We start from the raw sequence: 13,245 nt of genomic DNA, 5'->3' as shown, positions 1-13,245 counted from the left end.
CACTAGTCATACACGTTACCTCCCCACCCCCAGCTCATCCCCAAATACAAAAATCTGGATTGGTTTTTTCGAATGTGATTGTGCTGCTTCAAACGCTGTTTTTCATTGTGATGCACTGGGACAAACCCTGGCAACAGACACCACGTCAGAGTCTGCCGGACAACATCTTTGTGCTGCCTCGACGCCCGCCAGGCGACGTCGCAGCGTTTCTTTTCTCACTGCGGTCTGATTGTGTTAATTGCCAGCAGCAGTTGGAGGGTGGATTTCAAAACTTTTGCCGTTTTAACAACCCTAAATTTTACGAGCGGCACGTGTTTCTCGGAGCTGACGCGGAAGCAGATGTAAGCTCGCCGATTGGTTCGGTGGCACCTCGAGCAGCAACACTTTCTCCTTTCCAAGGAGGTTTAACTCAAACTGTGACTTCATGTCTTCCTCTGCTGTGAGTACACCACGCTGCACAGCCAGAACCACAGTCCGCTTTGTTGACTGAAGGCGCCCAGTAGAGATTTTGACCACCAGTGGAACTATGGAGAAACATTTTTAAGAGCTGATGTTTTTATTCAGATCCCAAACCTGTTAATGTGAGCATAATTTTGTTTGCAAACAAATCTTTAATGTTCATTTTAGACAAACTGTGGTAGAAGAGCCTACAGCAACATTTTTCACCACCATCTCAACAGGGGCTGGTTGCTGTTTCTTTTGGACAGCCAGGCTGTTGTACTAGAAACAGGGTTTGTGATATTACCCTTGGAAATATATAATTTGGTTCAGCAAGCCGCGCTATTTTCAAAACATAAACACAGCGTGGATCTTGGATGGCAGCTCAGCGCCGAACGTGGCCAGAAACTGGTCTCAGTGCTGATCTGCGTGAGGTTCGGGGCTCAGCTCAGACTCTACTGGAGTCCAAATGTTGGACAACATGGAACATAATTTAACAGACAATAGAGACTTTAAGTATGAGGCCATTGTTCCACGGCTTAGGCCTGTTTTCATCTCTGAGAATATAAACGATTGAGTCGGCCTCGTTTTGGATTCACAGCAGACCACTAACAAAGTGTTGGTTTCGAATGTCAGCGCACACACATACACACACGCTCCCTGACTCGTGTTCTGTTGGTCCTGCCGATCTGATTTCACTTGTCTAATTGGCTGTTTTCCATTCAGCACGTTTCACAGCAGCGCTCGCATAAATGGAAATCTAATGTGATCACCTTGGTTGCATAAATTTCCTTTGGGTGCCGCCGTGGCTGAGCGGTTGGTTAAAAGATGTTATTGGCTGGGAAAACTTTGGTCCGGCTTTGATTTCTCTTCCTGTTTCAGTGCAGTCAGAACATTTCTGTTGTTTTGTTAACTCCGAACCTCCAACGCATTGAATTTGAAATGACACGGTGACTGATGTTTAAGAGCGAGGTCTGGGCTTCGGTTTGAGGGTGTTTACATCCAGTTGCACAAACAGTTAATGTAAGCTCAAATGAAGTCATTCTCATAAAACAAAAATCTCCCGGCCCTCTTGGTGATACTCCAGAGCTCTTGCTAGTTTCACTGGCTTTTTGCCTTCTCTTTCTCTCTGTGAGTGCAACACATGGCCAGTTGAATTGAGGTCAAGTGTGCAGTCATAAAAACTCCCACACTGTCCACCCGAAGTGGATGAAAACACCCTTAAAACTGAAAGTACAGAGCTAAAACTCTGCTAATAGTTCCTGATTTTTGATGACTGAACTTGCCCCTATTCGAATGATGATTAAATTAAGAGTTTTGTTCTTTATGCATCAAACGGCAGCTTTCTTTGATTTAGAAACCTCCAATTACTGAGATGATTTGTGACGACATGGCCTCACGCTGAGCAGGCAGGCTTACACTTTTTATGCACTTAAATATAAACAGAGGTCGGTAATAAAGCAGCATGTGTGCGTGTGGCTCATGCATTCATCCTCGAACAGCGAGTGAAGCGTTGTGTGACAGTGCTGAGCGCTGAGCGAGCGCACTCTGCAGGGCACCGCAAATGAAAAACATTTAAGCTGCACAGACTTAATTAATCCACCAGCAGGAGATCACATCAGATGTGTTTCACTTGAGAAAATAATCTTTGGACTAAATCTCAACAGCACTACTGCTTTTGATTCGCAGCAGGGCGTGTTCAATGGACCTCCGGATGGAATTATGTTTCCTCGGCCCGTTGCTATACAGGGAGGTTAAAGGTCATGGGTTCAGCTTCAACTGTGGAGGTCAGCAGAGTGAGCAATGACTAGAAGTCCAGGTTAAAATAATAGTTAGCAAAACAAACCCACTGGAGGGGACCTAAATGACGAATAACCAATGTTTCTAATGACTACACGACTGCGTGAAGGTCATAACTCTGAAACAGCCACTGAAATGCTAAAATGGTGGTTATTCAGGATCAATAAACTTTCAACCACTTTTATCCCGGCTTCTGAAGCAAGCTATGAATTGGGTTCTGAGTCCAGCCGGGTCTGTTCCAGTCAGGGTCGGTTAGTGCTGACAGTCAGCAGACAAAGTCATGTACTTAATGTGAAATCTCACCCAGACTTTTATGGTCACCCGTGCTTGTTTTGGTATAAGAACAGGCGTCAGTTGGCGTTCTCGGTCTTTCAGTGTGTTGTCTACTGCAAGGCTCCCTGCTGACTGTCAAAGACTAACGTTGGTGTCCGGACTGTCCAGAGAGTTTCTGAATGAATGCAGCGGCCGAGCAGTTGCAGGAGGTTCTCTTTGCTCTCTCTGTGCCACCACACTGTAAATCTCTGCATACAACGCAGGAACTTCAAATATTTGTTTATTTCCTCAGCAACAATGTGCTACACATGTTCACAGCTACAAAACCATCCAGTACAGACACATTCAATGCAAAACATTTTCCCAGCTGGGCCCGGGGATTTATCCTCTCATGAGTGTGTATGTTGCATTATCATCACGGCTGGACCTGTTCCAGCTGACTGCTTGTTTTGTTTGGAGTGCGAGAAAGAGAAAAGGCCGTACGATTGTGGAGGTTTGCCCCGGATAATAAACCGACTGAGGCTCGAGTTCACAGAGGAAGAGCGAGCTCGGTGTGTGTGTGTAACGAGATGGAGCGTTGGTGGGCTCAGAGCAGCGGTTCCGACTGAAACATGACCAGGTGCAGGCCACAAGGCCGGAAAGCTGCTAAAACAGCAAGCTTTTAATTTTGTGCTTTGCACAAAATATAATCAGGACGTGCTGTTGCGTTTTGACGGCTTCCCTAACAAAACTTGAGTGTAACTTACATACATACAGGTATGTGTGAACCACAGTGCCAGGAGGATGGGATTAGCATGGATATTATCTCATTAAAAGTGTGTGTGTGTGTGTGTGTGTGTAAGCCAATAAATCCTTTTCTCTCAGGGGAAAAAAAACACATTGAAGGTTGAGTACAGAAACAAAGAAAACTGCGTGTCTAAATTTGCTTGACCTCTTTTTAAGAATTATCCATGTGAACCGAGCCCTTTGAACAAACACGTCCTGTAAACTCACACACACTCACACACACACACTCTCCCTACACGCCTCCGACTGATCACTGACAACTACCAGATGGCAGAGGGAGGCCAGACTGTTGGGATAAATGAGATCGTGTCAGAGTGTGTTTGCATCTTTACACTGGATGTGACACCGGTTGATATGTGTGTCTGCGGAGCTCAGACTCGCCTGGATGTGGTGCGAAGTGGTGTGTGTGTGTCTGTGTGTGTGTCCTCTATGCGTACGTGTGGATGTGTGTGCCAAAAAAAGAAAAAAACATGTGTAGGGGTTGAGTCTGTGCTAGTCGCTGCATGGTTTATGTCTGCAAATATCCTCTCTCGCTCCTCGTAATCTTTCTTTAGGGGGGCGTCTGTGTCTCGTTACTAAATCTGCTCTGTGTTTTCCTAAAATTCACCTTTTCTGTGTTCGCTTCATGAACCTTTTTTTTTTCTTTATAAAGGAACTTGCATCACATGGGAGTGTTTCCACCTGCCATGTTGTATAAGAATTGTGCAGAATGTTTTGCGAATGCTTTTTATGCCTAAATGCAGCCAATCTGCAACCTGGTCCATGTGACTAAGACAGTGATGGTCACATGACAGGAGTCACCTGACTTCATCCTGTCCTGCACATCTAAGACTCGTAAAATGACACATGAAGAGCTTGTGGGGCAAATGTTCTTAACAGTGACTCACAGTTTATACAGCAACCCATGAAAACATGTTGGTTTTAGCGGCTGGTGGTTGCACATTACGGGCATAGTTTGACATTTAGGGAAGTACACTTGTTAATTAGGTGAGTTTAATACATCTCAATTTGCTTAGCTGAGCACAAAGAGAGGAAACGAGCGGAAACGGCCAGCGTGGCTCAAAACCTTCCAGCGTGCTGGCCGTTTCCCCCCTGATTTCAGCACTTGTGCTAAGCTAGCTGATGTACAGACATGATGGTCAAATTCCTCGTCTTTCTCCAAACTCCAGGCTGTTTCTGTGGTTTTAATCCTGTGCTAAAGCAAGTCAAGTCCAGATGTTATTATTAACATCAGTGATGAAGCTCCAAAGCAACTGTTTATTTGTGATTTGTGGGACCAAAAAATCTTGGTTACAACTCGGCTACATTTGGTTCAAAACTTGAAATAGTTTTGCACACATCTGGGTGTTTTAACAACATTTCAGAGAGTTTATTTCAGTGTTAACCTTACACTTAAAACATGCTTCTGGGAATGATTTTTGTTTTTGTGCGACCAGGTCATCTTGTTTCCTACACCCAGTGTCTCTTGTTGTCTGGTCGAGTTGCTTAATTGATCCCGAAAACAGAAAAGTGAATGCAGCTTCACAGGGTAGACAAGAAAATCAACATGAACCGAATTCTTGACACGAAAAGAAGGAGAAAGCGAAAGAGAGAGAAGAGAGATCAACAGCAGGCCTGTCGGGCTGCATACCACCCTCTGCCTTTTTCTCTTTCTTTGCTTTTATCTTCTTTTGCCGGACTCATTCTTATTGGCATTTACGAGATTTCTCCCTCCCCCTCCTCCTTGTTTTCATTCCTCCTCTCTCCTCGCAGACTCTTAGGTTCAAAAGGCACTCTTATGTTGCTTCTCACAGTCTCATTAGTGTATCCAGTACAAAGAGGCAATCCGTATCCTCCTCTCAAAAATGTCCTTGCATTAAAATCCACAGTTCTAAGTGTCGATAGATAGTCCTCAGCAAAATCCAAGTGGTTTTGAGTCCAGTCACGGTAAAAGACATATGAATTACTTTTGAAATCAGCGCAGTTCATCGTCTCAACTCTCACTCTCAGCCATTCATATGTACAGTCCTCTCATGGCACGCTTTAAAAAAAATTATATTCCACAGATTTTTTTGCTTTGGTTTGATCATTTTCTTCTCTGCTACCATTTCACTGTCCATCCACACATATTCGAGTTTTTTTTTGTTTGTTTGTTTTTGTGTGTGTGTGTGTGTGTACATTCTTCGGTCTGGAATCTAAATCTGAGGGTCCAATTGCTTCCCATAAAAAAGGCTGTTGACGTACGAGATAAGTTGAGATTCATGTGTTCATTTTTGTTTTGCAGGCAGCAGGGAGGCCTAATTTTTCTTTTTTTTTTTTTTTTCTGGGGTGGGGTGGGGTGGGGGCGACTCTCGTTTAACAGGTTTATTTCTCTTCTTGACATCCATAAAGCAATTTTCATTCCCAAAAATCAACTTAAAATCGCTATCCTCACATTTATTTTGATTGCACATGTATCTCTGTATGCTCTCAAAGGTTTGGTTTCGCTTAATGGAGAGTAAGGAAGGCAAATCCACTCTTTCTTTTCCCTTTCACCCCATCCTCTTGCAGCGTTCACTCAAGCAAAACCTTCAGTCCTTCCATCCTTCAACGTATCCGTCCAAGCAAACGCAGAGGATCCGAATTCCAGGCCGACATCCCACAGCTCTTTTTCCAATCAACGGATATTCAAAAACCTCCAACCATTGTCCCCATTTTTTTTCTTTTTTCCACTCTTCCGTCCCCTTTCCCTCAGAGGTCCAAGCGGAAGGCGCCAAAGTAGCTTGAGGAGTCGTCCGCGTTGACCATCGTTGGGGAAGACACGGAGACGAAGAGCTCGTCGCCGGCCCTCAGCTCAAACAGTCCCCCCTGGTAGACGGAGTGGAGGGCGTACTCGGCGTCCGGGGCCCAGCACTTTGTTCCCACCCCCTTCAAGAGCTGCACAGAAGCGGAAATTCAGGTGAGAAAGACACACGCATGCAATGTGGCCACCTTAGTTCACGTGAAAATGGATAATGTACCTGTATGGGGCTCCGGTAGGAGGTTTTCTTGTAGACACATTGCACCAGCTGGTGGCTGGCGCTGCGCTGGTCCCCGTCACTGGTTGCTGGGGACGGATATCGGAAATACACCTGGAGGGGACAGGAGAGGGCAGGGTAGAGACAGAAGATCAAAATAAAATGAAGATTTGCATTTGTTTTTGATTTTAACTTGTAGTTCAGGCAATTTATGGTGTAAAACCTGAATTGATGGGATATGCACGGGCTGATTGGTTGAGATTATTAATTAGAAAAATACTCATTATTTGTAGATGCACGTTTGTTGAGAAATTCCATCAGTGCACATGCTGTTGGGTGAAATGAACACAGCTAACAATATAGTGTGATCACCTGCGAGTACAGGTAGTACCGCCCATCCTGTGGCACTCGCAGCTTCCCATTGGTCAGAGTCATGTTGTGCAGGTGAGCTCCAAAGCTCTGATTGGCCCATGACTGGACCACATGGCGGCAGGACTGGTGGAGATCCTTTGTGGGGATCGAAGGAGGGAACCCTGTTGGCGAGAAGAGACCACCGTGGGGTTAGGAATTATGCAGAGGAAACTGAACTTTCCAAATGGTTGGAAAAAACGGCTGACTGGAAATAACATGTGCATCAAGTGTTTCAAGCAAACGGCGGTAAACTCTCAGGTGTCCTGAGGCTTCCTTTCTCAAGTCCCTCATTTTCTACTTTATTGTCAGGACACAGACGCTGATTCAGAGCAGTTAAACTTCGGATCTTAACTTCCATCAAAGTGTCCTGTTTAATTTCATTTTGCCTGCCAGTCAAACAGTCTGTTTTCTGTGCCTGGAGAAGTCAAAGCACCATCTTTTTGAAAACACACACCACCCCTGATCTGCTGGCTGGTGCTGAGCCAGCCGGCCATTAGTCAGTGGCCAGCAATTCCTGGGTTTTCCTTCCACATTGAACAAGCGTCTGTTCCTGTAGATGCATAATTTCCTGTCTCTCTGCTTTATAGCTTTTTCATTCTTGTGCATGTTTAGATTTTGTGCAGCAATGCACGTAAATACTGCAGAATGCGCTTCCTGCTGCAGTACGGGAACTCTGGGTGTTATTGCTGTCATATTAAGGGATTTGATAATGTATGTGGGTGCGTGTGTGTGTGCGCGCGTGCGTATACAAGTGTCTGGTATTGCGCAAGCTTGGCTAACACGCCATTGTTTCCTTCACATTAGTAAGATAATGGCTTATTAGAAAATGACAGCCACTTCCTTATGAGAACTTCGCCCTCTTTTTGCTCTTCCCAACACACACACACACACACACACACACACACACACACACACACACTCAGACGCATACACACATATACGACACCGTCTTCGCCCTTTCAATGGAAATAACATCAGGCTGCTTTTTCCATATTGTCAACACCCCTCAGTTTGCACGCCAGCCTCAGATGAAACAACACAAAGTTATGGATAACAAACACACACACACACATACACACACACACACAAAGAAGAACAGGCCCCGCTTTAAATTCCATGTTTAATGGCTCACATAAGTCCATCATTATTCTATTCCATGACGCTGTCCTTATAAATATGTGTTTTACGGCTGTATTCGCCGATATAACTCACTCGCTCAGGCCTTAATGTTCTTCCTCCCATCATTTTAATAGACACACATAGGGATTTTAACACAAAAAAATAACCCATTGATGCACACAAAATGATAACTTCTACGATAATCAGCTTCCTGTCCTGCGCACGCTGCCTGAAACCCCTCCTGGACGAGATCGTATCGGCCTCCTCACCTTGAGAGCTGGTGTCTCTGAGGGTTAAGTGGGCTGATGGCCTCTGGGTCACTGAGGTCACGAACTTTGACCCTGAGTTGTTGAAATGGCGAGGCATGGTCCTCGCCTCTGGGGGGAAGAGAGAGGAAGTGGTTGGGGGGGGAGGAAAAAAAATCAGGAGCTGCGTTTTTAGCATTGCGCTGTGTGTGTTTGTGTTGGTATGTGTGGGACACTCACCTATGAAGGTTTGTTTGGAGATGATGTTCTCTGTCACCTGAAAGACAACGAGGAGACAAATCATTCAGTGAGATCTTTGGGCCACGGGACATTAGAGTAAAAATTAACCAGAGTCGATAAATGTAAATGAGTTTTTAGTTTTATGAATATGAAGTTAACTATTAGCCTGCAGCTGTTGTGTTTCTCCTTCCTGTGGCGGCTGAATGCTGATTGTGAGTGTGTGGGCGAGCAGACTGAAATGCTTGCAATAAAAACAGGGCTGTAATTTATTCAATCATTGACTCCATTCTGTTTTGTCCGTGGAGCCGAGGTTAGAGTTTGGTTTGAAGTTTGAACACAGGCCACGTCCTGCTTTCCTCCATGGCCGTTCACCTTTTAACCAAAAAGTCACATGTTGAATCACCTGTTATGGGTCACGTGGCCTGTCTAAAGCAACGCTCTGAGTCTCGCATGGTATAAATCTCCCAGATTAATTTGCTGAAATGCCACAAAGTCCTGAATTTGATTAATTTGGCCACTGTTTTTAATGGTCATCCAGCTATAACTGTGGTGTTATTCTTGGCAATGGCCTGTTTCTACTGCACTGAACACTCAACCCGACCTGCAAATTGGACATGATGGCTCTGTGGTTTCGGTGTGTGTGTGTGTGTGTGTGTGTGTATGAGCGTCCGTTTGAATGGCGAGCCCTTGTGTATACCCTATATACTCCAAGGGGAACCCAATACGTTAAAAGTAAAGAGCGTCAGCCCGCGCTTGCTCGTCTCGCTAGGCGTAGCGTGTCTGCCTTGGCCTCATGTTCCTCAAAGTCCTGAAAGCATAAAATTACCCGCACGCACACCCACATACACTTAAAGCAAGAGAGAAAATTGCCAACAGATTTTCTGCCCTGCATGCGGCTGCAGCTGAACAAGAAAAGTAGGAGGAAAAAGAAACGCAGGGCTATTTTTCAGACCCTTGAACCCACTGTGAGCTTTCAGGCCTCTGTCACGGTGACTCCAGAACAGCATGTTTTCAATATAGCCGACACGTCTGCTGTGTTTGACGGCTAAAAGCTCACCTGGGAAACCACTGGACGGCTAAAGAGTGAAATGGACAGTGAAGGCTGCATGCATAGTTTAGGTTCACAGCAGTGGAAGCTTTGTAATTCATTACGAAGGTGAAAGACTACAGTCATGTAGGGTTATGGACCATTTACAGTGTTTTCAAAACGCTTTGCATCTGGTTTGTATTTTGAGCACACCATATAGAGTTAGATATTAATACATTTAGAGTGAAATGCGTGAAGTTTAAAACTCAGAATTAATGTGACAGTCAAGGTTTTCAGTACCTTAAATATTCGGGGTCATTGGTGTATGGGTTTCTGTGTGTGTCAGCCTTGTGAAGGACTGTAGACCTGTACCCTCTTCCCTCTCACACTGTCAGCTTTTACATGTGGTCTTAAATGAAAACAACATTCAGAATGTCTAAAATGCAATTTGTATGTCTTTACAGTACACAGGATGGGTAGAGTAAGAAGGTTTTGGTGTTGCCACCACAAGATGGCGCCCATTCTTTTAATGTCAACTGCTGGAGTTGTGGTAAAAACCTGACGTCTGGCAGTAACAGCAACAGCGAAGAAGATTTTGTGATTCCCTCAGGGCTGACAGTCCTTCTATTTGCCCTGTTTGACACTGTTTTCTTTGGCAAGAAATGGGACACGACGTTTTCCGGCAACCGTTTCAGGATGCTAAGCTAACAAATGGTTAGCTTACCCCCTTAGCGAAAACAACATCAAAACATTTAGAACTATGAAGAAACAGTTCAGCCTGGGCGGCACAGAGGGTTCCAGTGTAGTAAAGTCACAGGAACCTGCGGGTGCTTTCCATTTCCTTGCCTTGTTTGGACAACTGCAGCTTGAAGTCATTATTCTGCCCTTTTAAATGAAAGGTCAATTATGGCTAACATCATGGGATAATCCCTGGTAATAAGGGCTTTAGCTTGTTGTAGCAGTTAATGACAACAGCAAGCACTGAGCAAAACCAACGTCAAGATTCCAACGTTTCTGTTGGCCAAACCATTGATCAAACTGGGTTATTTGCACCACACAACTCCATGAAAAATGAAGCCTTTTGAATTGAAGCTTACATTCATGGGAACAAGCGTAAAAAGGCATTTTTCCATGAAAACACTAACCACTGGCAGCAAGTTGACCATTGGCCTTTTGCAGCCTCAGTTAAGTGGATTCCAGTACCTTCTCACTGCCATGTTTGTCAGATTGGAGGGTCTTTGTTACCCAGGTCATTAGTACTTCTTTCTTGGCTGCAGTGAACACTGTGCACTAACAGAGGAGTAGGAGTTTTAGTAAATCTGTCTCCTCTTTCCAGTCTGCCTGACCACAACGGGCTCCCTGGGCTGTTGGGGTCGTCGTCAATCCAAAAGTCATTAAAGACCCAACACTAAACTCTCCTCCACGTCCCCCTTCAGTCCTCACTGCAAGGACTTCTGAAATATCCACACCCTTCGATTACATTCACCTCTTGTTTGAGGATTTCACTTCATCCTAGTGATTATTTTCTTCTATTTTCTTCTAATGGCCACTGAGATGACCTGTGATAGCATCGTGGGGCTCCTGCGGCTTTACTTGCCCTGCAGTGTGTGTTTCTAACACTGCTAAATGCTTGATATATCAGGAAACGCAGTAAGTGATACAAACATTTTCATACTTAACTAACCAGAGGCGACACGGATTTGAACTGACATTCCTCAGTTTGTAGGACGTCCACTGTTGACAGCTGCGTCATTATTCTTCCATTGTCAAGTGGGCGAGGATGATTTGAGGTGCAATACTGTTTGGGCATGCATGATCCTGCAGGAAAGTCTTAAACGTTTGTCAGGAAGAAAAAAAAAATCTTTTTGATGCTTAAATGAAACCCAGATGCAACATCAAACTTAACCTCAATTTTCGAACCACTAAACAACAGCCAGACAAACAGCCTTTGCCACTCAGTGAACTGCTTTGTGAGGGACTTTGTTAACGCAATAAATACTGCACGTCTGACCGTGCCAGAGGGTTAATCGCAACCTCTTGCCCCATGTGGAGCAAAGTCCTCTTTGCCTGCTTTCTGCCACCAGGAAGTAAGTCATGTTTATGTGTTTTTGTGCCTCATGCTTAACGAGCATTTTAACGGGTTGTTACGTGGTGGTTTACTGTGGAAGACTACACAGCTTTCCTCGTTAAGTGAGCCGCTTTTGTTTCCAGTAAATCGGATCGTGGCCTCTGATCTGACAAGCCCCAGAGTTCAAATTCGCTGCCAGCATAACCTTACGTGTGCTCATGTGGGCTCAGGCACTTTCAGTCTGTGTGTTCCTGCAGGCTTTAGGACAGTCTGTAAGAACACAAGACCAAAGGCCTTCCCAGCTGCAATAACTACAACAGCAAATAAACCGTGAGTTCTCCTCTTTCACCATGTTTAGGGCAACAAAAATAGTCTGATTTCTTCATGTTATACTTCCTCTTGCTAAAAGCGGAAAAAGAAGGCATAAATTAAAAAAAAATGAAAGGGGAAAAAAAGCTTACTGAACAAGGGAGAGTGATGGAGAGTAAGACAAGATGGTGCGAGTAAATCCTTTTTAAATTCCTCCTTGGCAGGTCTAATCCATTACATGCCTCCTGTCGTAGTTGTGGCTGCAGCTCAGACTACTTATACAACAGCAGGTGTTTTACCTTTAAAAATGTAATCTTAAAAGTGCATTTGGCGCTTTCATCGAGCTGGGAGGCTTGAAAGAGACGTAGATAAAAGAATTTTCGAAACTGAACTGCTGGGATGACTTTTAGGTCCCGCTGTGTGCCAGGCTCCAAAAGAACAGGTCCTGCACAAAACCACAAGTGTCAGCCTCATGTTGTTGAAGTGCTCCTTTAAAAACTGGAAACGTCAGCTAGCTGGTTAGGGTTCAGCCAGATGTGATTTAAGCATCGTGATTTTCACCTTATGATTGCTGTAGCTGCACAAGACTGACTGAGTCGGTTGTGGAGAGCAAACGTGAACCCGTGCATGCGGACCTAGCCAGACCGCAGTGCCAAAAATCAGAAGTTGGTGGGAAAAGAGAGAGAAAACCAGAGAGCTAAAGATGACGGACAATTATGGGAAACAAGAGAAGAAGAAGAAGAAGAGGAATGAGGGCTAAAAAAAAAAAACGGTGGGGAAACAGAGCAGAGTCAGAGTGGAAAAACTAGAGGAGGAGGAGGACTGAAAGAGAGGATTGAGAGAGGAAAAAGAAGGAGAGTGAAAGAGGGACAAGTATGCACATGAAGGAGCGTTTCTTCTGCAGATTAGCAGTAGCTGCAACCCAATACTTTAATATGCTGCTCGACCCCGACAGGCCCGGACTTGAAAATGTCTGTGTGCTGCAGAGTGTGTGTGTCAGCAGTGTGTAGTTCTTTGAGCTACGGTGGCAAACTCTTATCGACCCTGATCTGGCCCATGAGAGGCTACTCATTCCTCACTGTGTGTGTTGTCCAGTTTGGGGAAGTGCGGTTCACAAAGAGCACAGCAGCCAGTCGAGCTCATGTGTACCAAAGATGGAGCTGAAATGCCTGAATGTTTGTGTGTCTTAAATGGCCAGTGCTGCTCCTTTTAAGCTGGGACGATAATTAATAAGTAACTCAGACTTTGCTCAAAGCCAGATTGGTATGTAGATTTGAAGCAGGAATGTCCACAAGGTTTTTGTTTTGTTTTGTTCCTGATAAGGTTGTGTCAAAGGGAGCGGTTCTGTTAAAAAATAAGCCATCTGTCATTCTAGCAAAGTGGCACTGGGTTCCTTGTATGTTTGACTGAGAATTTAAACGAAGCACCTCTGCATCAACAATCTGTCTGCTCCTGCAACATCTTGCTTTCCCTTATCACCGTCTCTTTCCTTTCTAAAAGTTCCCCTGAGCCAGAACAGTAATTGATGCCTGACAGCTTAAGCCCCATGGAAAA

General features: G+C 44.7%; 1 protein-coding gene and 1 long non-coding RNA gene across 3 annotated transcripts in view; one reads left to right on the top strand and one right to left on the bottom strand.

Moving 5' to 3' along the window:
- Positions 1 to 2,774: 2,774 nt before the first annotated feature.
- tnfsf10l (TNF superfamily member 10, like) overlaps positions 2,775 to 13,245 on the bottom strand; it is a 43,496-nt gene continuing 33,025 nt past the window's right edge. Inside the window, exons 3-7 of the mRNA XM_046381592.1 lie at positions 8,288 to 8,324; positions 8,072 to 8,179; positions 6,645 to 6,805; positions 6,276 to 6,386; positions 2,775 to 6,192 (exon numbers count right to left, since the gene is read on the bottom strand). Coding sequence (XP_046237548.1) covers positions 6,007 to 6,192; positions 6,276 to 6,386; positions 6,645 to 6,805; positions 8,072 to 8,179; positions 8,288 to 8,324 — 603 coding nt within the window. The 3' untranslated portion in view covers positions 2,775 to 6,006. The remainder of the gene's footprint in view (positions 6,193 to 6,275; positions 6,387 to 6,644; positions 6,806 to 8,071; positions 8,180 to 8,287; positions 8,325 to 13,245) is intronic.
- LOC124055005 overlaps positions 6,095 to 13,245 on the top strand; it is a 50,740-nt gene continuing 43,589 nt past the window's right edge. For both annotated transcript variants that reach the window (XR_006842519.1, XR_006842518.1), the window contains exon 1: positions 6,095 to 6,214. This is a non-coding gene — a long non-coding RNA (uncharacterized LOC124055005). The remainder of the gene's footprint in view (positions 6,215 to 13,245) is intronic.

The sequence above is a fragment of the Scatophagus argus genome, chromosome 23 (genome assembly GCF_020382885.2).
Source record: "Scatophagus argus isolate fScaArg1 chromosome 23, fScaArg1.pri, whole genome shotgun sequence".
Taxonomy (NCBI): domain Eukaryota; kingdom Metazoa; phylum Chordata; class Actinopteri; family Scatophagidae; genus Scatophagus; species Scatophagus argus.
This window is presented reverse-complemented; position numbering and strand designations above follow the sequence as displayed.